Source organism: Lycium ferocissimum, chromosome 10 (genome assembly GCF_029784015.1).
Source record: "Lycium ferocissimum isolate CSIRO_LF1 chromosome 10, AGI_CSIRO_Lferr_CH_V1, whole genome shotgun sequence".
NCBI classification, from domain to species: domain Eukaryota; kingdom Viridiplantae; phylum Streptophyta; class Magnoliopsida; order Solanales; family Solanaceae; genus Lycium; species Lycium ferocissimum.
The window spans coordinates 36541001-36564042 of NC_081351.1; the positions used below are offsets into that span (position 1 = coordinate 36541001).

The 23042-nt window shown below is 37.3% G+C and overlaps 2 protein-coding genes across 2 annotated transcripts; one reads left to right on the forward strand and one right to left on the reverse strand.

Moving 5' to 3' along the window:
- Nucleotides 1-8956: 8956 nt before the first annotated feature.
- Nucleotides 8957-9816, reverse strand: LOC132033685 (uncharacterized). Its single transcript, XM_059423731.1, has one exon. The coding sequence runs from the start codon at nucleotides 9814-9816 to the stop codon at nucleotides 9076-9078; it is 741 nt and encodes a 246-aa protein (XP_059279714.1). The 3' UTR covers nucleotides 8957-9075.
- A 6471-nt stretch (nucleotides 9817-16287) lies between these two features.
- Nucleotides 16288-20784, forward strand: LOC132033686 (thylakoid lumenal 29 kDa protein, chloroplastic). The gene is made up of 11 exons (XM_059423732.1): nucleotides 16288-16460; nucleotides 16787-16882; nucleotides 17296-17380; nucleotides 17481-17515; nucleotides 17608-17673; nucleotides 17748-17788; nucleotides 17974-18104; nucleotides 19238-19344; nucleotides 19751-19888; nucleotides 20225-20359; nucleotides 20651-20784. The coding sequence occupies exons 1-11, from the start codon at nucleotides 16365-16367 to the stop codon at nucleotides 20759-20761; spliced, it is 1041 nt and encodes a 346-aa protein (XP_059279715.1). The 5' UTR covers nucleotides 16288-16364; the 3' UTR covers nucleotides 20762-20784.
- Nucleotides 20785-23042: the final 2258 nt, after the last annotated feature.

A 23042-nucleotide genomic window follows, 5' to 3' on the forward strand; every position in this document is an offset into this window, starting at 1 on the left:
ACGTAGGCTCATTGTTTGTATCGTATAATCCTCAATTTCCTTATACCCTACTACATAACAATACTCTCCCCTTCATAATCAACCTTGTCATCAAGGTTGGAGCTGAGCTTCAAATTCTAGAAATCGGCCCTTGATATACCCCAGCCTTCCCATGTAGCCTCGTCGACCCTCAAATTAGACCAGTGAAGAACCTTAACCACTGTTGTGTTTTTTCTCTTAATTTGTAAGATAGTCAATGGCTGAATCAACACCTAACCATCCTTCCCACATACTAGCAATCGTGATTGAACTACAATGGTAGGACTGATCACTACGAAAAAACAGTCAAAAATCGACCTCCAGAAATCGATCTAAAAAAGGTCGAAAATAACTTACCTCAAAAGTTTGGTTCTGTGGCACAGATAGCATTGCAAAATGCTTCTTCCACATCCCTTCTAGAAAGTGCATCAACTACTCTATTGTCAGTACCCCTCTTATATTGCACTTCATAATCTAGCCCCATCAGTTTAGCCAAGCCCAGTAGTGACCTTTTGTTCTAGGAGATATTTGAGACTGTGATGATCAGTTTTGATCACAAAATGACCACCTTGTAAGTAGTGTCTCCACCTTTCCAATGTAGCCAAGACTGCCATGTACTCTTTTTCATATGTAGACAAACCCCAATGTCTAGGTGCTAGTGCTTTACTGAAAAAAGCTAGGGGCCTGCCTTCTTGCATTAACACAGCCCCATACCTTTTGAACGGGTATCAATCTCCACCACAAAAGGTTTTGTAAAGTCAGTCAATGCCAAGATAGGGGCACTTGTCATAGCCTGTTTAAAGTTGTTGAAGGCTTCTTCAACTTCAGGACTCCACTGGTAGGAGTTTTTCTTCAATTGGTTGGTCAATGGCTTACTAATCACCCCATAAGACTTAATAACCCTCTCAGGCATAGTATCCGGTCAGGCCCAAAAATCCCCTTAAGGACTTAATGGATTTAGGTATGGGCCAGTCCACCATGGCAACAATCTTAGAAGCGCGCATCAGTAGCTACCCCTTCACCGGTAGTAATATGTCCTAAATACTCCATTTGGGACTGGCAAAATGCACATTTGGATTTTTTGGAATACAGTTTCTCCCTTCTCAACACTTCCAGTACTTTTTGAAGGTGCAATGTATGTGTTTGTATATTAGAGTTGTAGATTAGTATGTCATCAAAGAAAACTAATACAAATTTTGTCAAATAATCTTGAAGCACATGGTTCATCAAACTTTGAAAAGTGGCAGGCGTATTAGTTAAGCCAAAAGGTATAACCTTAAACTCATAGTGACCCAAATGGGTTCTAAATGTTGTTTTGTAAATGTCCCTCTCATTCATCCTTGTTTGGTGGTACCCTGCGCTTAGAGCAATTTTTGAAAACACAAAGGATCCATGTAACTCATCTAACAAGTCATCCGCCAAGGGTATAGGAAATTTGTCTTTGATGGTCATGTTGTTAAGCTCTGGCAGACACAAAGGGGACTGGTGGTGGAACGGAGAGGTACAAGGTAAAGTAGAAGCTAAGAAAGCAGCGTATATAAAGCTAGTAGAGAGCACAGACGAAAAGGAGAAGAGGACTAACAAGGAGAAGTATAAGAAGGGGGGGAAAGAGGCGAAGTTAGCGGTTACGGCGGCTAAGACTGCAGCTTTTGGACGCTTGTATGAAGAATTAGGGGAAAAAGACGGACAAGAAGTTATACAGGCTAGCCAAAGCGAGGGAGAGGAAGGCTCGGGACCTGAATCGAGTGAAGTGTATCAAAGACGATGGAGGGGAAATTTTGGTGGAGGATGCCTTTATTAGACGAAGATGGCAGTCCTATTTGCATAAACTCTTGAACGAAGAGGGGGATCGAAACATCGTTTTAAGCGAATTGGAGCTCTCAGAGAGCCGCCACGATTTTGGGTACTGCGGGCGGGTCAAGGTTGAAGAGGTCGGGGGGGTTATGCGGAAGATGAGCAGGGGGATAGCGACTGGGCCAGATGAAATCCCGGTATAATTTTGAAAGAATGCGGGTATGGGAGGCTTGGAGTGGCTTACGCGGTTGTTGAATATTATTTTTAGGATGACGGAGATGCCGAAAGAGTGGCGATGGAGCACCATGATCCCGTTGTATAAAATCAAAGGGGATATCCAGAACTGTAACAACTATAGGGGTATCAAGTACGAGCCATACGATGAAAGTTTGGGAGAGAGTGGTGGAAGCGAGGATGAGGAAGATAGTATCTTATTTCGGAGAACCGGTTCGGATTCATGCGGAGCGTTCGACTACGAGCCATTCACCTTGTGAGGAGGTTGGTGGAGCGGTATAGGGATAAGAAGACTGACTTGCACATGGTGTTTGTTGACCTTGAGAAGGCTTATGACAAAGTCCAAGAGAGGTGCTGTGGAGATGTCTAGAAGCTAGAGGTGTTCGTGTAGCATATATTAGAGCGATTAAGGACATGTATGATAGAGCCAAGACCCAGGTGAGGACGGTTGAAGGTGACTCAGAACACTTTCCATTCACGATGGGCCACGCCGGGGTCCGCGCTTGGCCGTTTTATGTTTGTTGTGGCGATAGACGCTCGACAAGTCACGTTCAAGGAGAGGTACCATGGTGCATGTTGTTTGCAGATGACATTGTGCTTATTGCCGAGTCGCGGAGTGGTGTTAACGCGAGAATGGAGGTTTGGCGACAGACTCTAGAGTCGAAGTGTTTCAAGTTGAGCAGGACTAAGACATAGTACTTAAAGTGAAAGTTCAGTGATGTGAGTCAGGTAGAGGACGAGGACGTGCAGTTGGATACTCAGGTCATCCCGAAGAAAGAAAGTTTGAAGTACACAGGGTCGATCGTCAAGGGACCCAGGAGATTGACGATGATGTCACACATCGTATTGGAGCGGGATGGATGAAATGGAAGCTCGCGTCGGGGGTGTTTTGTGATAAGAAGGTGCCGCCTATTCTAAAGGGAAAGTTCTACAAAGCGGTGGTTAGACCGACTATGTTGTATGAGACGGAATGCTGACCAGTTAAGAAAGCTCATGACCAGAAGATGAAGGTAGCAAAGATGCGGATGCTGAGATAGATGTGCGGGCATACCAGGAAAGACGGGATTCGGAATGAAGTGATTCGGGACAAGGTGGGTGTGCGGGAAGGGAGGTTGAGATGGTTCAGCCATGTGCAGCGGAGATGCGTTGATGCGCCAGTGAGGAGGTGTGAGAGGATGGTAGTGGTGGGCCCGAAGAGAGAGAGAGGGGGTAAAGCCGAAAGGCCTGGGAGAGGTGATTCGGCGGATGTGGCAGCTACTTCGCCTACTTTACGATACATGACGGTGATTGGAGGGGGTGGAGGTCGAGTATCAGGGTAGAGGGCTAGTGGGGGGCCGCGATATTTTCTTTCTCGCATTAGGAGTTTTTTTTATCCTGTTTCTATGTGTTGGGTCTTGTCTATCTTTGTTGTTTTATCATGATTTCCTTGCTCTTGCTATTTCTCATTTTCGCATTGTTTTGATTTACAACATCCGTATCTAATTGTTTTCCTTGTTTTCTTTTCGAGGCCGAGGTCTTTCGGAAACAACCTCCTACCTTCAAAGTAGGGGTAAGGTCTCGCGTACAATTTACCCTCCCCAGATCCCACATTGTGGGATTTAACTGGGTATGTTGTTGTTGTTGGTCATGTTGTTAAGGGCTCTATAATCAATACAAAATCTCCAACTTCTAACCTTCTTTTTTACCAACAAAATAAGGGAGGAAAAAAGGGAATGACTGGGTTGAATTATGCCACTAGCTAGCATATCTTTAATCTGTTTCTCAATCTCATTTTTTTGGAAAAAAATTATATTTGTAAGGCCCGATACTTACTGGTGTTGCTCCAGGTTTGAGAGGAATGAAATGATCATGTTGTCATGGTAGGGGCAGGGTGGTAGGCTCATCAAACACATCCGAGTAATTGTGGAGTACTTCCTCAATGACTGAAGGTATATTATCTTGCCTTTCCACTATTTCTTCAGTTGTGATAGTGAATAGGTGACCCCAGAAGTCCTTCATTTTTCTTATTAGTTGTTTGATGTGACTGCCTGACATGTTTTGCAACACTGCTTGAAATTCCTTTTAATTCCACCCTCTTCCCATTATGTGTCACTTCTGCCTTATATACCACAAAATCCAATAGCACAGGGTTGTGTGCCCTCATCAAATTACCTCCAAGCACCATATCTGAGCCCTCTAGTCTAATCAGCCTGACTGAGTCTTCAAATTCCACCCTTTGAATCTTCCACTTCAACCTAGGGCATGAGAATAGGCTCATAAGGACCCCTCTATTAGCTACAGTGACCCTCATAGGCCTATCTTCTCTTACTAAGCACCCAATTGCCTTAGCAATTTCCATGTCAAGGAATCTTTGTGTGCTTCTTGAGTCAAGTAGTATAGTTTAGACCTTCTTCTTGGTTGTTCCATTGAGTCTGATGGTATTTGGGACTTCACATCCTGAGAGTGCATTGAGGCTAACAACCCTCTCTATCATCTCTTCACCCAGGTAGTTTTCAGTGATGATTGCATCTTCTGTTGTAGGCTTCATATTTTCCACCTCTTCTTGTTCTATAGCAGCTGACATTGCATTCAATTGCTTGTTCTTGTACTGATGACCTTGGAACCATTTGTCACCACACTTATAGCATAAGTTGTGGCTCTTCTTTTGCAATGCTCCACCTATATTAGTTTGTCCTTTCTCTAGACCCGTTTTCTGTTGGTTTGCTAGTGCTGTTTTTGTAACTGTTATTGTAAGTGTAGGACTAATTGCTCACCCTAGCTCCATTCCATGGAGCCTTGTTCTTCTTACTCCACCCATTAATAGCCTTCTACTGGTGTCTTGCCTTCTCCACAGCTTGCGCAAAATTGTAAGGGTTAATCAACCTTACATTATTCCTAATATCGTCCACCAATCCTTTAATAAAAAGTTCTAAAAGAATTCCTTCGGTATAATGGGGTTTCTAATTAGGACCCAGGTTTTGAGATCTTCAAATTTCTCCAAATACTCGTTCTTGTTCCTGTTTGCTTTAACTTTTTGAATTCGCTTACCAAGTTAAGCCTACTATTGTCTGCATCTTCGAATCTCCTACATATATTCTTCATAAAATTCTTTCCAACTAACATTTCCCTTGCTTACTTGGTAGGAGAAAAACCATGCTTCGGCCTTGCCTGAGAGATGGAGCACTGCTGCTTCGAGTGTTTGGAAGTTATCCTTGATCTCATTATACTGGAAATATCGATCACATTTTCTGAGCCAAGAACAAGGGTCAACCCCTTCAAAGTACGGCATCTCAAACCTTGCTCTATGGTGGTTCCTCCCAATTGGTGTTTCGAGTCGTTCTTATGTTGAAGAGCGGTTACCATTCCCTTTCGAGCTGCCTGCATCACTAGAATTGGGCCTTGGCGCGCTCCCCAAGATACCATTCTGGGGAGGAATGAATATCTCCATTAGCAAGTCTAGTTTCTTACTTAGCTCATCGAATTTTGAGTTCGACTCTGTAATGTAGGTTTGTAACTGTGCATCCAATTTCTTCATGCTTTCTTCTGTAGTTTTCGATCTCGTCTCTGTAACTGTCATCTTGTCCAAGGAAAGTGCTCTGATACCAACTTGTAATGTAATTCTATGATTCGTAACGAATTGAGATATAGAATCACAAGAACAGCGGAATTATAGATATTTTATTAGCTCAAAGGTTCAATACAAGCCTAATTATTACAAGTAGACTGAATTAATAAGGAAAATGAACAGGGACAATTGAACTCCAATCTCGGGCTTCGGTTGAACCTACAATGGTGATTTAGGGTTAAAAAGGAGAGGATTGAAGAGAGAGGATTGAGAGAGAGAGAGAGAGAGAGAGAGAGAGAGAGAGAGAGAGATTTAGGAGGGAAAATCAGTTAGATACCAGATATTAGTTGAATGAATAACCGTCCAGCTGGATGATGCAATATATCCATGTGTGAATTAATCATCACCGTTAGATCTCGTTTAAGTGATCTAATCTCAGCCTTCCATTTATTCCACTCCTTTGACTGCACCGGACAAGGAATAATTAAAATAAGATAAATACTATAATAACATACCAAGCTTCATCAACTATTCCCATAGAGATATTACTCCATTAAGGAGTATATAAACAAAAGATCTACTAAAAGATAAAAAGAAAGAGCAAGAACAAAGCTAGAGAGAAAAGTGGTTATTTTCCTACTACTCTAGATGTCTTCTATACAAAGTTATAGAATTGAATTTCCTCATTAAATGTGGAAATGTAGTGTGAGGAAGATGTACCTTGAGAAGATATATTTTGAGAAAAATCTATCCTTGAGGAAGATGTAACTTCACTTTTTGTGTTGTAAAGTGGATGTGTTGCAATCTCATCTATTCTTTCATCTTTAGCTATATTCATGGCTTTCTTATTTTCTGCAAAATATTATTAGAAAACACATAGAAATTGAAGTATTATATAACTTCTTTATTTAAAATAGTATAGTTTTAAGTATATAATATATGTATATTTTATATCCATCAGAGTTCAAAATGTGAAGGGAATAAATTTAAGAGCAAATTAAACTGATGAATGATGAGCCTTATTCGACTGAATGCAATTTGTATAACAATTTAGACTCAAATGAAAGATATTATCACAACTTTAATTAGGGAAAAAAAGATAATATTACAACTTTACAGTCATAAAAATGAAATACAATAAGTATTACCAAAAGTTGATGACAGAAGATTTAATTAAATATATATTTTTAATTTATTAATTATATCGAATTCTTCTGGACTTGCTGAGGACTACGTATTTTTACTCATAAAAAGAACTTTTTTTTCCTTTCAAACAAAAACAAAATTTGGCTGGAAACATAAATTAAACAAACTGAAAATTAACAACAAACAAGGCTTCTAGCAGAACTTTCCGCAATCTCTATGGCCAACTTTTAGCAATAAGAACAACTAATTTTAGCTTCCACTTTTATAATGTAATTTAATTAATTTCTTATAAGATTAAAAGAATTAAAATTTTAACAAAAACAAGTGTTTAACAGAAAGTCCTTACAAAAGCAGGTAACATTTTCAAGATGCAAGTCAATAAGCAATTATGGGCAAAGGCATGCTGGCTTTACGCTTAAAGACCACAACGTCAGCACTTTTACTGGCAAAAAGTAAGTCTATAACCAGAATAAGAACATTTCTTACCCAAGCAGCAACATTTCTTACCCAAGGAGCACAATTGCCCACATAAAGAGTGATATATTTTAGGTTACTTGATAATTTTCTGTAACAATCTGGCACTAGGATGTATGGTTCACAAAAAATGAAACACGCCTGAGGATCCATTCATTAATTTCCAGAACACTTCTGGCATCTGAACTCTGCCTATCTCATTCGCATTAGCACCTTTTGTAGCCCAGTTACATCTATCTGTTATTTGCCGAGACATTTTCTTCAAATTAAGAAATAGCCATTTAGAAAGAGTAACAAGTTTAAATCCACACAAGTACAAAAGGTTGACGTACATGGAATGAGCACAAATAAACGATTCTTTTCCTTTTATCATTGATAACACTTTGAGCATCATGGAGAAAATAAAGATGATTAAGTTGTAATGTCAAAGAGGATCATCCAAGAGATGTGTGAAGCTAACTTTAGTAAAAAAAAATGATACTTGCTGATTCTTGAAAGGAACAAAACCAAAACTCCTAGATCGCCTAGTATTTTGATCCCACATTACCTTGCATCACTATTATCAAATACAACATGGATAGTTAGCACTGGATACACCAAGTAGATAAAGAAATTCCTTTTCTGGGTTCTGTTTCCGGATAAAATGGCTTCTATCTAATCCATTTGGCTGTGGAACCTGCTGCAATCGACTTACGTACACTTTGTTTTGCCCAAGTTAACTTCAATAATTGTTGATCTTAGTGGACAATTTCCATCACCTCCTCATGAAGAGGTCAAATATACAGTGTGCAGCTGGAGGAGAACGCAGTATCAGACTGGAGGGACATAGAAGAGCTCTTTCTTAGTGCTGCAAATGTAAATATATGGATTACAGTCCTCCTAAATCTGAGAAGTTTGATCCACTCTTCAATGTTTCAATGAAATCTCGATTGTATTATCTGCTCCTATACTTATGTTTCTCTGCTGCACAAGAGGTATTCGCACTGGAAGTTTGATAAAAAGGTGAGAGCAAAATGCCAATTTCTTTTATTTAACACTGATTGTATTATCTGCTATTAAGCTTATGTTGCTCCTCATTTCAACCAGTGAATGACGGGTTCCCTTGCTTTGCTTACTATGTACATATCAAGGTAGTGTATTTATAAGGTATTTCCATAAGAAACCTTCTATAACGTCCGGGAAAACATTACACTCGTGTACTTTGTCATGAAATCCTTCTCATTTTCTCCATCGTTTGTTCTCACCTAGTCTTGTTTTTCCTATAGTTCTCTTCGGGGACTCCTTTCCATCAGATATGGAAATTTTAGCTCTATTTAGCCTATAGTGTTCCTTTTTGTCTCGTGCCATCAAAGTTGCATCAAACTACAGTGAAAGGGAATGCGTAGCCAATAATAATCAAATCTCTTCAACTCTTTCCAACAGTACTAACCGCTGCAATGAGGGGTATAATACAACATGCAGAGACATATGTCAAATGGATCCAGTCTACTAGCCTGTCATGGTAATGTGCTGCACGTTTCATTAGTGGGTCTTGACAAACAAATGAGTTCGCTATAAATTTGATTCATGCTAAAGTATGGGTTTTGGATATTATGCAGATACAGATATGGTAGATCTGTTCAGTACTGTTGGAAAACTTGAGATAGGGTTGCAATAAATTCAGCATCCTTTGAAGTGGATTAAACTTGAACAATGAAACAGGTTTCACCATTTTAAGTTTGGTTAGCTGTGCTTTAGGAAGCTGTCAGAAATAAGTATGGCCTTACCTTTAATCGTATAAGTTGCCCAAACAAAAATATCTAGCTGGCGATTTCAACTAATTTAATGAAACGTAAAATCTCTACAATAACATCAATATCCTCCTGTCAAGGAAACATTCCCTCCATATACTGATCCATATTTTCATTATCTTCATTACCCGGATTATCAGATGAAGTTGAAGCTTTGGACCTTCTACTCCTGCCTTTCCTTTGTGCATATTTATCATCCTCTTCGTCATCATCACTTACAGATCTTTCTCTTTTCCTTCGATGCTTATCTTTCTGGTTTTCTTTAGATTGTTCCTTCTCTTTCCTCTTTTTATAAAGAAGCTTTTCTGCACATCTCTCACAGGCTACCAATTTCACCAGGGCCTGTTTGTTTTCTCCTGCTTCAACATATGAAAAATTCACCTCGTAGCTAGCTAGACCATCTTCCTCATTGCAATTTTTGTTACCACAGACAAATTGCCCTTTTCCAGATATCACTTCCTTTTCGGTCCTCCATCTCAGACCAATCTTGCCACTCTTATAGTGTGTCATATCAGCTATGCAATATTCTTTGAAAAGCTTGTCATAGTAGCGCTTAACCAGCCTTTGCTCCCAAGATGGATTCATATCATCTTCCTCAGTTCGTATGAACCGGTATCCTTCTCTAAGAGTATCCTGATCTGTTTTAACAGGTAACTTTTCTTGTGTGAAGCTCTCTCTTCCATAAAATCCAACATAATCCTTGACGAACTTCTTGTGGCGATCATAAGCATTCAGGCCTCGTATGTGATCTTGGTATTGCTGTTTTCTCGTTTGTCTATCAAAGATAGCCTGCTTAAGAGACCCAAACGAAGCCATCCTGAGGGGGGGGTGCAAAATCTCCCTGTTTGTATCTTAGAAAAATGAGGACGACAAAGGTTTAGGGTTTAGTCCACGTTAAAGACCGCAAGGTTTTTTCTTTGTTGCTTTGCTTTTTAAGTTTCTTGATATCCTTGAGTTGGTTGAGTTCTATGAGAAAATAACCTTAGGAATCCAACAGTTTTGTAGTATGTAAGGTATCCACAATATCCTGCAAAAGTAATTAATCCAGTCAGAAAGCTAACTAACAAGAAGAATTAAAAGATTTATCAGCCAAGTCGATTACAAGGGAAAGTAAGACATAGAAGTAGCAAAGTTACCAGCACTCAACAATCGTTAAGCAGTGTTACCAATTGAAGGGCATGCTTGAGATATTCTGACTTTCATTAAAGAGAAATCTATATATATATATATATATAAAAATTAACACAGATTAAACATGTCGATTATATCATAATATGCTAGTTTATCATAGTTTTCTGTTTTGAAAATGAAAATGTTAAATAAACATGTTTATTATAGTTTTCTAAATTTTAATTTAGTTCTAGAAGTTGAAGTACACAAAAGCAAAAGCCAGATCAAAACAGCTCTTACGAGCAGAGGCACTTAACAACTGATTGTTTGGCTCATCTGCTTCTGCGCAATCATGCCGGAAGGAACGAACCAGTCAGGCAAATTTTGACACAAAATCACAGATCTCAAAACCTGATTACTATGGAAGATAGTGGTTGTTGTATCAACATAACCAAATTTTTAGAGCACCCAAAAAGTTGTTTCTTATAGGTATATATTATAGGTATATAAAGTTGATTTAAATAATTCTTACACAGCGTAATATACTCAACTATGCATTTTCCTTCACTAAGTACTTGAAATAACCAATCTAGTTAAATATATGATTCTCAAAGTTATTAGTAGTAACTTCACACTCTTGCCTAGAGCTTCACTATGCATCTGCTAACAGGAGGTGGTGGTTATCAGATGTCCACTTGGTATGGTTAAAACTATTTAAATTTCTAATTTAGAACAAAATAAAAACTTTTTCGAGATCATCATGTGAAAAAAATAGAGGAAAATTTGCATATTAGTCGAGTAATTAAGTAAAATAAGAACAAATACGTTACTACATAGTGTGTATAGTTTACTATACCTGAAAATAAAAGCAGTACGTAACTGTATGTAATTAGTTAATAATGTAGAGTAATTGTTGGTTCGAATAATTTACAGTAACGTTGAAAACAAATCATAACCAGAACAATATGCGACACGCGTGACTATGACCTGTGTCCACATCGGATACCAAAATATTTTTTGATAAAATAGCAAATTTCTTGAATTCCTTAAACTAAGAACCATAATCTGTAGATAGTTCTGGGAAGCAAAGAAACGCATACAAACATGTAATAATATATATTTATATACAATCAACAGAGTATGCAATATTCCACTGAAATGTTTACTCTTACTTGTATGGGTAAGTGTCTTGATGTATAAAAACTATTAAAAAGATTGCAAGTCATGTGCACTAAAATATGTTAGCAATTCTTTCGTCTACAAAGCTTCCTAGTGTTAACAGTAGTGTTCCTCTTCAAAATGGGGTTCCTATCTTACCTTTTTTATTGACGTATCTCTTAAGTGAAAAAAGAAAAAATTAAGAAAAAGAAGCGCCTTGTGTGTACCAAGGCAGCATGGATTCGAACTGTTCTTCAATTCCTCATTAAGGAGGATTTCCATAATATTATTGCTTACTTTGAATCCCCAAATTAAAATCCTAAATTATCATTTCAACATATATACATCTTCCGCAACTACAATGTTGTGGAAAACGTGTGAAGGGCTTTGTCTTTTATCCTAATATCTTTTGATAGAGTCTTGGATAAGAATTAACTCTAAAGTTTTAGCAAATACACTAAGCTGTCTCTTCATTCAACATCATCGTTACCTTTTCGATTTGGACCTATCAATACTTACGGTTTGCTAAGGACCGGACCTCAGGTTTGATTTATTCCAAGTGAGAAGTCGTCAAAATTTCAACTCTCTGTCTCAAACCACTAACTGAGTTGCTTGAATTCCCCACATGTATAGGACCTTAGTGGTTAGATTTGAGCGGTTAGTTACCATCAAAGCAATAGTCTTTATTTTCACTTTTAAACTTTTTTATGTTGTTTTTACCAGAAAACCATATATGAAGCTGCAGCACCAAAGTGCTATGAAGCAACTAATATTAACTATTAGTCTATTAGAATATCTATAAATCTGTTTCTATAAAGCAGTTTGCATTTCCACCGGCTAGGGTAATGAACTCAGCACATGAAGCATGTACATTCATAAATCCTGCATCAAGTGTCTCACAACTCTACTTTTCTTGGATCATTTGAAGTATAAGCTTTTCTTATAGGAGAAAAGAAATGCAAGACTCTATCAGTTTACAAGCAGCTTGCTTTAATTCGTCTTGCCAGCTCGCTTTAATTTGTATTACTGGTCAAGTTCCTGACTGTTTGTTCCAAGTTCCACAATACAAGTACGCTGATCTTGTATCAACTATCCACCTCATTATTAAGCAACTGCAAGTTTTAATTTTAAAAATTAGGCGAAGGCTGCATGATTGTTTGAAAAAATTTAGTATTAGCTTCAGTCTTTTTAAGGTAAATGTTGCCCTTGGTTCAACATAGACCCTACCCTCTAGCCCTTCTCCACTTCTTTTCGTACTTCATAATCTTTATGTATCCCTAAGGCTTCCCAAAACCACAGACTCAATTTCAACAACATAGAAGTCACACAAACTGGAGGATAGAAACTTGAATTACCCTTTTTAGCATACATAGACATAAGTAGTCAGCTGACTGCCTTACAAAAGCCCTATTTGGAATAAAATTTCCTAAAGGTCCAGATCATCTACCGAACAATGTGATTCAGATCAGGTAAAACACAAAGTTACCGAACTCTTTTGAGCGACCCGCACAGCTTCAATATCTATTTATTTAATTATCAAAATTAAGAGTGTTTTGAGAAACATCCAGCTGTAGTAAAAAGTTGGTAATTTGTTACAAATATACCATATAACTGATGCTTGAAGTCGTGGTGATTCGTAATGCAGAGAAGAGTAAAGAATTGTAAATTTTACAGTCTTTTAGCTAAGAAAGTGTAGGAAATGAAAGACCTTTTTTCTTCCTCTTTATGCTACTATAGGACGGTATAATTATACACAATGTAACCAAAAGTTCCACGTTCAATCCAAACAACAAACTGTCTGTTTGCACTCTAAAACTGATATTTACCAATATGTCTGACACGAGAATAACAATTGAGCAATGAATTCCTATGTAGAGTGTACTACTTTGTGATGTCATTACATCAAGAAACAATCCAGAATAGTTTATCCAAACAGGACTCTCATAACCAAAATCTAATTAATATGATTTGCTTCAGATGGTTCAGCTCCAGTAAATCAAATTATTGAACCAACTGTGTAAAATAATACATGGAATGAGCTGAATCAGTGTCAAACAGTTTAAGAATATAGTAACAACAACGATATCTGTATTATGAGGATTCATCATGAATTGGCAAGTTTTATTAGCCAAACAAAATTGTATAGGACAATCTCTTTTTATTCCTTTGTTCAACGAAACCAAATTGAAGCCCTGCTCCTTTCATTTATCAAAAGAAGCATATAGGAAGTTAGGTTCAACTAACATAAGCACAAACTGGAAAATAGACAATCACCAATTTATAACCCTAGGTCCAAACCATATAACTCATACAAAATCACATACTCCAAGGGGGAAAGAAAAGGTAAATAGAGCAGAGAGAGATATAATACTAACCTTCAGATCAGCAGGCGGAGAAGACGAACAAAGGAAGATGGATGAGCGTATATTCTAGTTTTAGAATCATAGAGGATTTTGGGGCAAAAAGAGAGACGGAAGGCAGCTGCTGTTCAATTCTACCACAAGTTTTGAAATGTCAGAAATACCCTTCATCGACAGAGTCAAGAGCATTTGCTTTTAAAAGCAAGATTAATAGCATGTTTGGCGAAACATTTTTCTCTCGAAAAGTCTTATTTTTTCATAAGTGCTTATTTTTAAAAAAGTGAGGTGTTTGGCTAAGCTTTTGGGAGAAAATAAGTCTTTTGAGAGATGACCTTTTGAATTAGAGAAGTCTTTTTTTGAAAAGTACTTTTGAAAAATACATATAGAAGCACTTTTTAAAGCTTGGTAAACGCTAATTGTTGCTCAAAAAGTCTTTTTAAATTAATTGGCCAAACCTGGCTTTTAGCCAAAAATACTTTTTTGAAAAGTACTTTTGAAAAAAGTACTTTTTAAAATAAGCTGTTTTTAAAAGCTTGACCAAACAGGCTATAAATTAATTACTGGTATTTTCCGACGAAATGATCAAAATCGTCCTTAATACATTGAGCTTTGGTTTCATTTAGTCCTTAATGTATGATATGATCTAGTCCTTATATATTTCAAAAAAAGTAATTAGTTTGGTTTTAAGACGTATAAATATGGTCTATGGCTATTTTTTACTTTTTTTTGCCCGGATTGGCCTTCATTTGGGGTGGTCTTTAATTTTTGTCCTTCAAATTGGTGGTCTTTAAGTTTTGCCCTTTTGAGTTCGAACCCAATAAAAAAATTCTCGGCGATGTTTGCAAAATTTTGCCACTCTTTTGGGGTGGTCTTTAAATTTTGCCCCTCATATTTGCGGTCTTTAAATTTTGCCCTTCGTATTTGTGGTCTTTAAGTTTTGCCCTTAAATTTGGATACACAGGTTTTGGGTTCGAACCCCGTAAAATAAAGAAATAATTTCGCAGCGGAGCGAGGGGATATCTGTGGCCGGCTTGACTGGAAAAACTAAAAAGTTATGCGGAGGGGGGGCAAATTTCCTCAAGACATAGTTTAGTTATGCAAAAAAACTTTTCTTTTATGCGCTTTAAAAAAAAAAGTATCCTTAACTAAAAGTGTGCCTTGAAAAGTTTAAAAAAAAAAAAATGTCTCAAGGCAGTATCCGGCATAACTTCCTTGCCGAAAAACTAAAGTTATGCGGAGGGGCATAATTTATTTTGCCTTGTAAAAACTTTTCCTTAAGGAATTATGCCTTATGGGACGGAAACACAACTAAAAATATGCCTTAACTAAAAGTTAAAAAAAAAAAAAAAATGTCTCGAGCGCAAAAAACTGTCTTGCGAAAACTAAAGTTTTAACTTTTCTCGGTTATAATTTAGTTTTGCGCTTATGGGGCAAAATTTTCGGGACAGAAATACTTTTAATTAAGGCATAACCAAAAGTATGCCTGCTAAAAGTGTGCCTTTAAAAGTTAAAAAAAAAAAAAAAAAAAAAAATGTCTCAAAAAAGTAAAGCTTCCCTAGGAAAAACTGAGTTATCTGCGAGGGGCATAACTTTTCCTCGGGCATAATTTAGTTTTGCCTTGTATGGGGCAAAATTTTTCCATATGCCTTAAGATATCTTTTAATTAAGGCATCTAAAGTATCCTTTACAAAAGTGTGCCTTGAAAAGTTAAAAAAAAAAAAAAAAAAAAAAAAAAAAAAATGTCTCGAAGGCAAAGTACGCCCTCCCGGCATAACTTTGGTTTTCGTAAGTATTGTAATGATCCATACTAATACAATACTTTATCGCGAAATTATTTTTTTATTTTATGCACGAACGGGGGTTCGAACACTAGAACCTCGGTATCCGAAGAAGGGCAAAACTTAAAAACGCGAAATATGAGAAAAAAATTTAAAGACCACCCAAAAGAAGGACAATCCGTGCAAAAAATTGGTGCAAGTCTCGCCTTTAAGGCGCCCAATTAACTACTTCTTGAAGAAGCGAAAGTTAAAGACCCTCGACCACGCTTTTTGAGGACAAAATTAAAACACACGAAGGACAATACTGAAAATTGCCCTATTTTTTATGTCAAACTAAATTGGACCCTCAACATCTTCCTCCATACACAATCTATTTAGTATAATCGAAGACATTTTAGACTTCTTGTCACACTCTATTGAATATATTTACCATGGAATAATAATTTTCTTCAAGTTCTATTGTTGTATCAAAAGTTTTTTCATAGCTCTTTCAAGTTAGAGTTAGAAATTTTGAGGTAGGTGTTGAAATAGGATTAAACGAAACAAAATGTATCTTTATTTTGTAGTTTGATAGCTTACGTGTTGTGCACGTGTCAGGGAATTAATCACTTTTTGCAACATATTAAGAACTGTTGTTGTTATGTTTATATACATTTAAAACCACATGAAACGAAAGTCCAAGAACCATTTTGATCATTTTCTCGGTATCTTTCCAGCGTTTTCTTTTAAATTGGCCATGTTACCGCTCTCAGAGAAATGGACCCCCCACATACCAGCAAGGGGCATTGTTTGGATAGGATAACACAATTGTCTCCAACGCATTAGCACGCAGCTAAAGATTTTGCAGACCCCACTCTGATCACTACTATCCTCTCTCCTTCACCACTTTTCCAACCATTTTCTCCTCCCATTCCTTCTTCCCAAACAGAATCTTGGAATTAAAAGCAAGAAATAAGGAATGGTCTCTTTTGCTTCAACACTTCCCTCTTTGGTTTCACTGGTTCCTTCACCTTCTTCCATTAACAGCAATGCCTCAAGATTCTCTGCTCAACCTGTAAAACTACCCTCTTTTTCTTAGTCTTTGTCTTCTTTAAAGACTAAACTTTATATGTGCCTTATCACATGTTTTCCTTGAAATGTTATTGGGTTTTAACAATCTTTACTTCCATGCTATTATTCATGATCACTTACATTGGTTTCTCTTGCCACTAACATAATAAAGAATGTAGCTTTCTGCGTATTTTTGTTAGTGGAATTCATGGGATTGGAAAGTTGTGAGGTCGGGCAGAATGTAGTTTCCCGTTGTACTAAATGAATTTAACTTTTCGCTTTAACGTTATACTGGATGTTCTTAATTTTCTCTTTTTGTGAACATTTTAGGCTATGATTTGCTGCAAGTTTGGACAAGAGGATAACAATGAGGATCGCTTTCGTAGACGTGATATTCTTCAATCCGTAGGAGCAGCAGTAGGCATGGTGAGGCCCTTATTTTTCGATTAAGAAGGGTTGCTTTATTGAAAGAAATGAGTTAAACTTCAATAATGTAGTGTGGTGCAATCATCCAATATTTTGCATCTTGAGCAATTGTGTCTAACAATGAAAAAGATGTCATAATACTTTCGTGTTAACTTTCACTAAAAGAAATGAGCCTTAGACGTGAAAGTACTATGACATCTTTAATACTTTATTGTGGAGCAACTATTCAAAGTAAAGAAGTAAGATGGAAAACTGTTGAAAGAGAGATAAGTTATTGTGGAGCAAGTACTCAAAATTTTATTCAAATGCGTACGCACTAAAAAGATTTACAAATTTACATTGTGGACTGATATCTCATCTAACAATATAAGAGTGTTGAGATGATGATTATTTTCAGCTGTAATTTCTGTCAGGACTTGATAGCAAGATCCAGCTCGTTCGTTGAAGTAGCTAATGCTGCTGATTTGATACAACGTAAACAGCGTTCAGATTTTCAATGTAAGCTCGTCAAACTCTTCATTTTCTTCTCAAAAGCAAATCTGGCATTACTTCGTGTTATTGAAATGAAATTCATTTTTCTTTTTTTTTTTTTTTACAGCAAAGATCAAGACGACCCTTTTTGAAGCTATGAAGGTGAAACTTAAATAAGTGGTGATAATTACTCAAGTTGAACATCGGACTTCTGAAATTTATATGTGCCTTTTTTGTTGTTGAAACTGTTCCAGGCAAATCCAGATATAATTCCATCTATACTAACTTTAGCACTTAACGATGCCATCACCTATGATAAGGTCAGAGACCTTTATCTCCTTTATCTTGACTGACAAAAAGTAAAAGATTTGTGTAATTGAGGAATGTTTTGCAGGCAACAAAATCCGGGGGTCCCAATGGATCAATACGTTTCAGGTACTTTCTTTTCATCTATCTATTGCCTTGGATCAAGTGTTATACGACCATGAAATCAAGTGAAAAATACCATATTCTATCCTGCTATAGGATGAGATTTCAGTTTTTGTTGAAATTTGATTCACCATTGAGATATTACCTTGCCTTTTATGCATCTTTGTTGTACCGTTATTCCCTGTGTGAAGCTCAGAGGTCAGCAGACCAGAAAATAAGGGCCTTGCTGCTGCTTTGAGTTTGTTGGAGGAATCAAAGAAGGTTATAGATTCGGATTCCAAAGGTGGACCCATCTCATATGCAGATCTCATCCAGTTCGCTGGTAAGGGATTTCAGATGCTAGTTTGTTAGGAGCTTGGCTTCATGCCTCGGTTTAGTTCAAGCATCATTGATAAAAATGCACCTTAGAGGAGTTTTACCTACAAATCCATGTTCATGCTTAATTTATATAATTGGTGGGAGGTTGTCTGATGGATTTACTCATATACCTACTTCTAAGCAGTCTCTCAAATATAACAACTACTGGAGTGTTTCAAACACTAAGTGGTCGTTTGGTTGCTAGTTAGGAAGTGAATTATTCATGTATAACAACCAGCATAAGTAGTACCATGTATGGTAGCACCTTAGTTGTTGTATGTATAAAATTCAGCACACCAATCGGTTACTAGTTCACAGTTCCTCGTAATTAGTACATGTATAAGTTCACAGTTCCTCGTAATTAGTACATGTATAAGTTATGAGGGAGTCTATGTATTAATTTATGCAGGGTAGAAGATTGAACAACTAATACATGAATAACTAAGCCCTATCTAACTAATCTTTGCACTACTAATACTTGCATAACTCTGACCAGCAACCAAACGACACCTAACCGTTGTCAATCTTCTATAACCTCTTCCATTTTACCTGTCTGCTGCATTTTCTTTCCAAGTATAGTGTCATTTAGTGTCCACATGTTGTCAAAGGTAAAGTTGGTTTTCAAAGGTAAGACTTCACAGATACATTAGAGAAACTACAGAAAGAAAAACTATTGAAAGTCACTTCTTACTTTCAGCAAATGGAATAACTAATACACGAATAATTAATACGTGAATAACTAAGCCCTATCTAACTAATCTTTGCACTACTAATACCTGCATAACTCTAACCAGCAACCAAATGACACCTAACCGTTGTCAATCTTCTATAACCTCTTCCATTTTACCTGTCTGCTGCATTCTTTCCAAGTACAGTGTCATTTAGTGTCCACATGTTGTCAAAGGTAAACTTGGTTTTCAAAGGTAAGACTGCACTGATACATCAGAGAAACTACAGAAAGAAAAAATATTGGAATTCATAAGCCTAAGAAGCCTAAGACAGTTAACGTTTAGAAATAATTTGAATGTAATAAGCCCCTCATTTAGTTTTAATGCCTTGCTGGAAAATTGTCACTCAGATTTCTTTTGCTTGATACAGCACAAAGTGCAGTCAAATCAACCTTTCTTGCTTCTGCAATAAGCAAATGTGGTGGTAATGTAGAGAAGGGAACTTTGTTGTACTCTGCATATGGCTCTAATGGACAGGTTAGCTTTCTTATGGTTACAATATGAAGGTTAGTTTTCTATAATGACTTGTGAAACTTCATTTGAAAAAACACTCTGAGCAAAATGAAGTGAAACTCCAATCTTTTACTACCTGTATGCAGTGGCGGAGTCAGGATTTCCGCCGAGGGGGTTCAAAATATAAAAAAGTAAACATACGAAGAAGCCTAAGGGGGTTCAACATCTACTAAATATACGTAAAAAATAATTTTAACCTTGTAAAAACAGTGTTTTTTTCCGCCGAGGGGGTTCGGATGAACACCCTCGGCTCTATGTGGCTCTGCCACTGCCTGTATGGTTTATTCGATTTAGTAGTTGCTTCAGGTTATTTATCTACAAAAAAGAAAGTTGTCGCTTCAGATTGATAGTGTGTACTCTCGGCCCACAGTGGGGCCAATTTGATAGGACATTTGGGAGGTCAGACGCCCAGGAGCCTGATCCGGAGGGGAGGGTGCCTCAGTGGGATAAAGCAAGTGTGCAGGAAATGAAAGACAAGTTTAAAGCCGTTGGCTTGGGCCCTCGTCAGGTAAAAGAGTAGTTATTTTGGATGGCATATTTGTATATTTTGACCTAGTTGTGGTAACATCTCCTTTTGGAGCACAAATAATTTGGATTACGTTAGCAATTCTTTCAAGTGGTAACACTTCAACAAGCCTACTACTGCAGAAAACTGCCATAAGCATTCCCCCATTAGCTAAACTTCCAGTTTTTTTTTATGCATGCCTTTGTCAGTTGTCAATAAGTAGTTTTGCATCTATTAACAAGATCAATTGGCAACATTTTCTCTTCCCGTTATGTTACAGTATCTTTGTAGTGAACTTAAGTGTATAACAACTAACTATGATTTTCAATTTCTTTGCAGCTAGCAGTAATGTCTGCATTCTTGGGTCCTGATCAAGCTGCGACGGAGGCCCTACTTGCCAACGATCCAGAAGTTCTTCCTTGGGTTCAGAAGTACCAAAGGAGCAGGGAAACAGTATCTCGAACTGATTATGAGGCTAGTATATGCGCTCTTCTTCTTAAATTTATAAAGGACCTCCGGGATATCTAAGGATAATCTCACCGTGGATAAAAAAAAAAAAAAAATAAGAGGCTTTCTATTTGTGTTAATTCGTAAGCTACTAACTACCTGAATTATTTGAACAAAGAAGTGCTAGTGCTTCTGCTTGGTCTCTCTTTTCATTTGGTTTCTCTCCACAGGATTAGTAGCATAATGTTAAATTAGTTATCATGCTTGTCAGAATAATGCACGGCTAACGCTAAACCTAACAGATTTGTCTAATTTCAGGTTGACTTGATTACTACACTTACAAAATTAAGCAGTTTGGGACAACTAATAAACTATGAGGCATATACGTATGCTCCCAAGAGAATTGATGTTACCAAACTCAAGTTGTAGAAGGTGGCAGCTGCAGTTTTTGCACTATGCCGAGCGATACATCTGCTACTGCCAAGGATTTGCAGATGTAACTGAGAGGTTTGAGATTTTTTTAGGGGGGATAGGAACTGTTTACTTAGAACTGTATTTAAAGCAAGATTTTCCCAATCACTGTGATATAAGCTGGTATGTTGTATTGTAGAACCTCTTTACGTATTGTCCGCCAACAGGATTGTCTTTCAAGATCACTCATGCTTCAATCGACAGCATATTTCAATTATTTTCTTTTCTTTTCAATGCCTTAAACAGCAATATGAAAAGAAGAGATTAACTTTGACAGTCTACTCTGTTGTCCCTCCAATTGAAAAGAAGAGATGCATAGTCAAAGACAGTATTGAATATAGCCGCGATTACATTGCATCGGGTTTTGGTTCAGTGGCAAGAGTAATATAGTGCAAGATGTGTAATAGACGCACATGACAGGTTCAAATATTTTGTAAATCAAGGCATACCATTATCCACCGAATTTCAAAGCTTAAAATAAGTAAAGTTCTTGGGTTATTTAAAAGAGTATGAAATATAAAGATCACACTGATGCTTCATAACTTGCACTCAATATTTACATCCACGCAAAGTATGGCCTTTTTCCTCTGTAGCGTACAGTATATTATGTTCCCAGCCAATTACCAAAGATGCGCTATTAAACTCCAATTTTTTGCGCGGAGTGCCCTTCTTTTGGGGTGGTCTTTAAATTTTGCTTCTTCATATTTGTGGTCTTTAAATTATGCCTCATATTGGCTTGCTTTAATTTTTGCCTTGGCGAGGTTAGAAGTTCGAACAACCTCAAGCAAAAATTAAAAAAAAATCGCAAGACAAGGGTTGAATCGCGTGTATGCCGTCGGACCCGGCATACTTTTGTGATAGAATTACAAATTTTATCCTAACCCTAAGATCTTATACATATAGAGCGAGACTTGCATAAGATCTGGTCCGCATAACGATAATTTCTTCACAAAGTTATCTTGCCGGTGGGGCATTACTTTTAATGGGCAAACTTTCTTCATCACAACACACATAACACAAATTGGGTTCTACACTCAAGCCCTATCAATGATCCTATTAGCAATGCCGAGCCTTCTTATAAGCACAATCGCATTGTGAAATATATTTTGGTCGAATGCGTGTTGAAACACCATAAATTTTCGGTTGACTCTTTCAGATTACCTAATAATTGCAAGAATTTAGTTCGAATCAAGCTTTTTCCGGGTTGAGAAGAAGTATGCACTTGCTCCAGGATTCTCCAAGAACCATAATTTGTCTAACCATCCAATATATACCGGCCAAGCATTGTTAAATTGGTCAAATCCTACTTTTTGACATAGTAGGTATGGATCCACTTTATCCATAAACTTTTACGCCGGACCCGCATAATCTGTTGAATTATCAAAGTTATCACCGTATCCGATACTTACGCCAAGCTTGAAACCGCCGCATAAGGCATAAGTATCAGGTCCGCATAACTTTGATAATTCCTTCACAAAGTTATGCCGGGGGCATACTTTTAACGGGCAAACTTTCTTCATCACAACACTGTGTACATAACACAAATTGGTTCTACACTCAAGCCCCATTGTCATCAGATGATCCTATTAGCAATGCTAGCCTTTCCATGTAAGCACAATCACATTGTGAAATATATTTTGTCGAGTGGCGTGTTTAAACACCATAAATTTTCGGTTATTTCTTTCGGGATTACCTAATAATTGCGAATTTAGTTCGAATCAAGCTTTTTCGGGTGAGAAGAAGATGACTGCCTCCAGATTCTCCAAGAACCAATAATTTGTCTAACCATCCAATATGTCCTGCCAAGCACCGTTAAATTGGTCAAATCCTACTCTTGACATAGTAGGCATGGATCCACTTTATCCATAAACTTTTATGCCGTACCCGCATAACTTTGTGAAGGAATTATCAAAGTTATGCTTGATCCGATACTTATGCCAAGTCTCGCCTGAGGCATAAGTATGCGGTCCGCATAACTTTGGTAATTCCTTAACAAAGTATGCCGGTCCCAAGATAAATAAATTTAAACTCTACCTTGCGAATTTTTTTAAAATTTTGCTGTAGCGATGGAGTTCGAACCGAAACCTATGGGTGTTAGCCGAAGGAAGCAAATTTTAAAGATTTCAAATATGAGGGGCAAAATTTAAAGACCACCCCAAAAGAAGGGCAATTCTCCTAAAGCAACAGTAGAAGTGAGCTAACTATAATTTGTAGGTTACAATTACCATCTATACAAGGT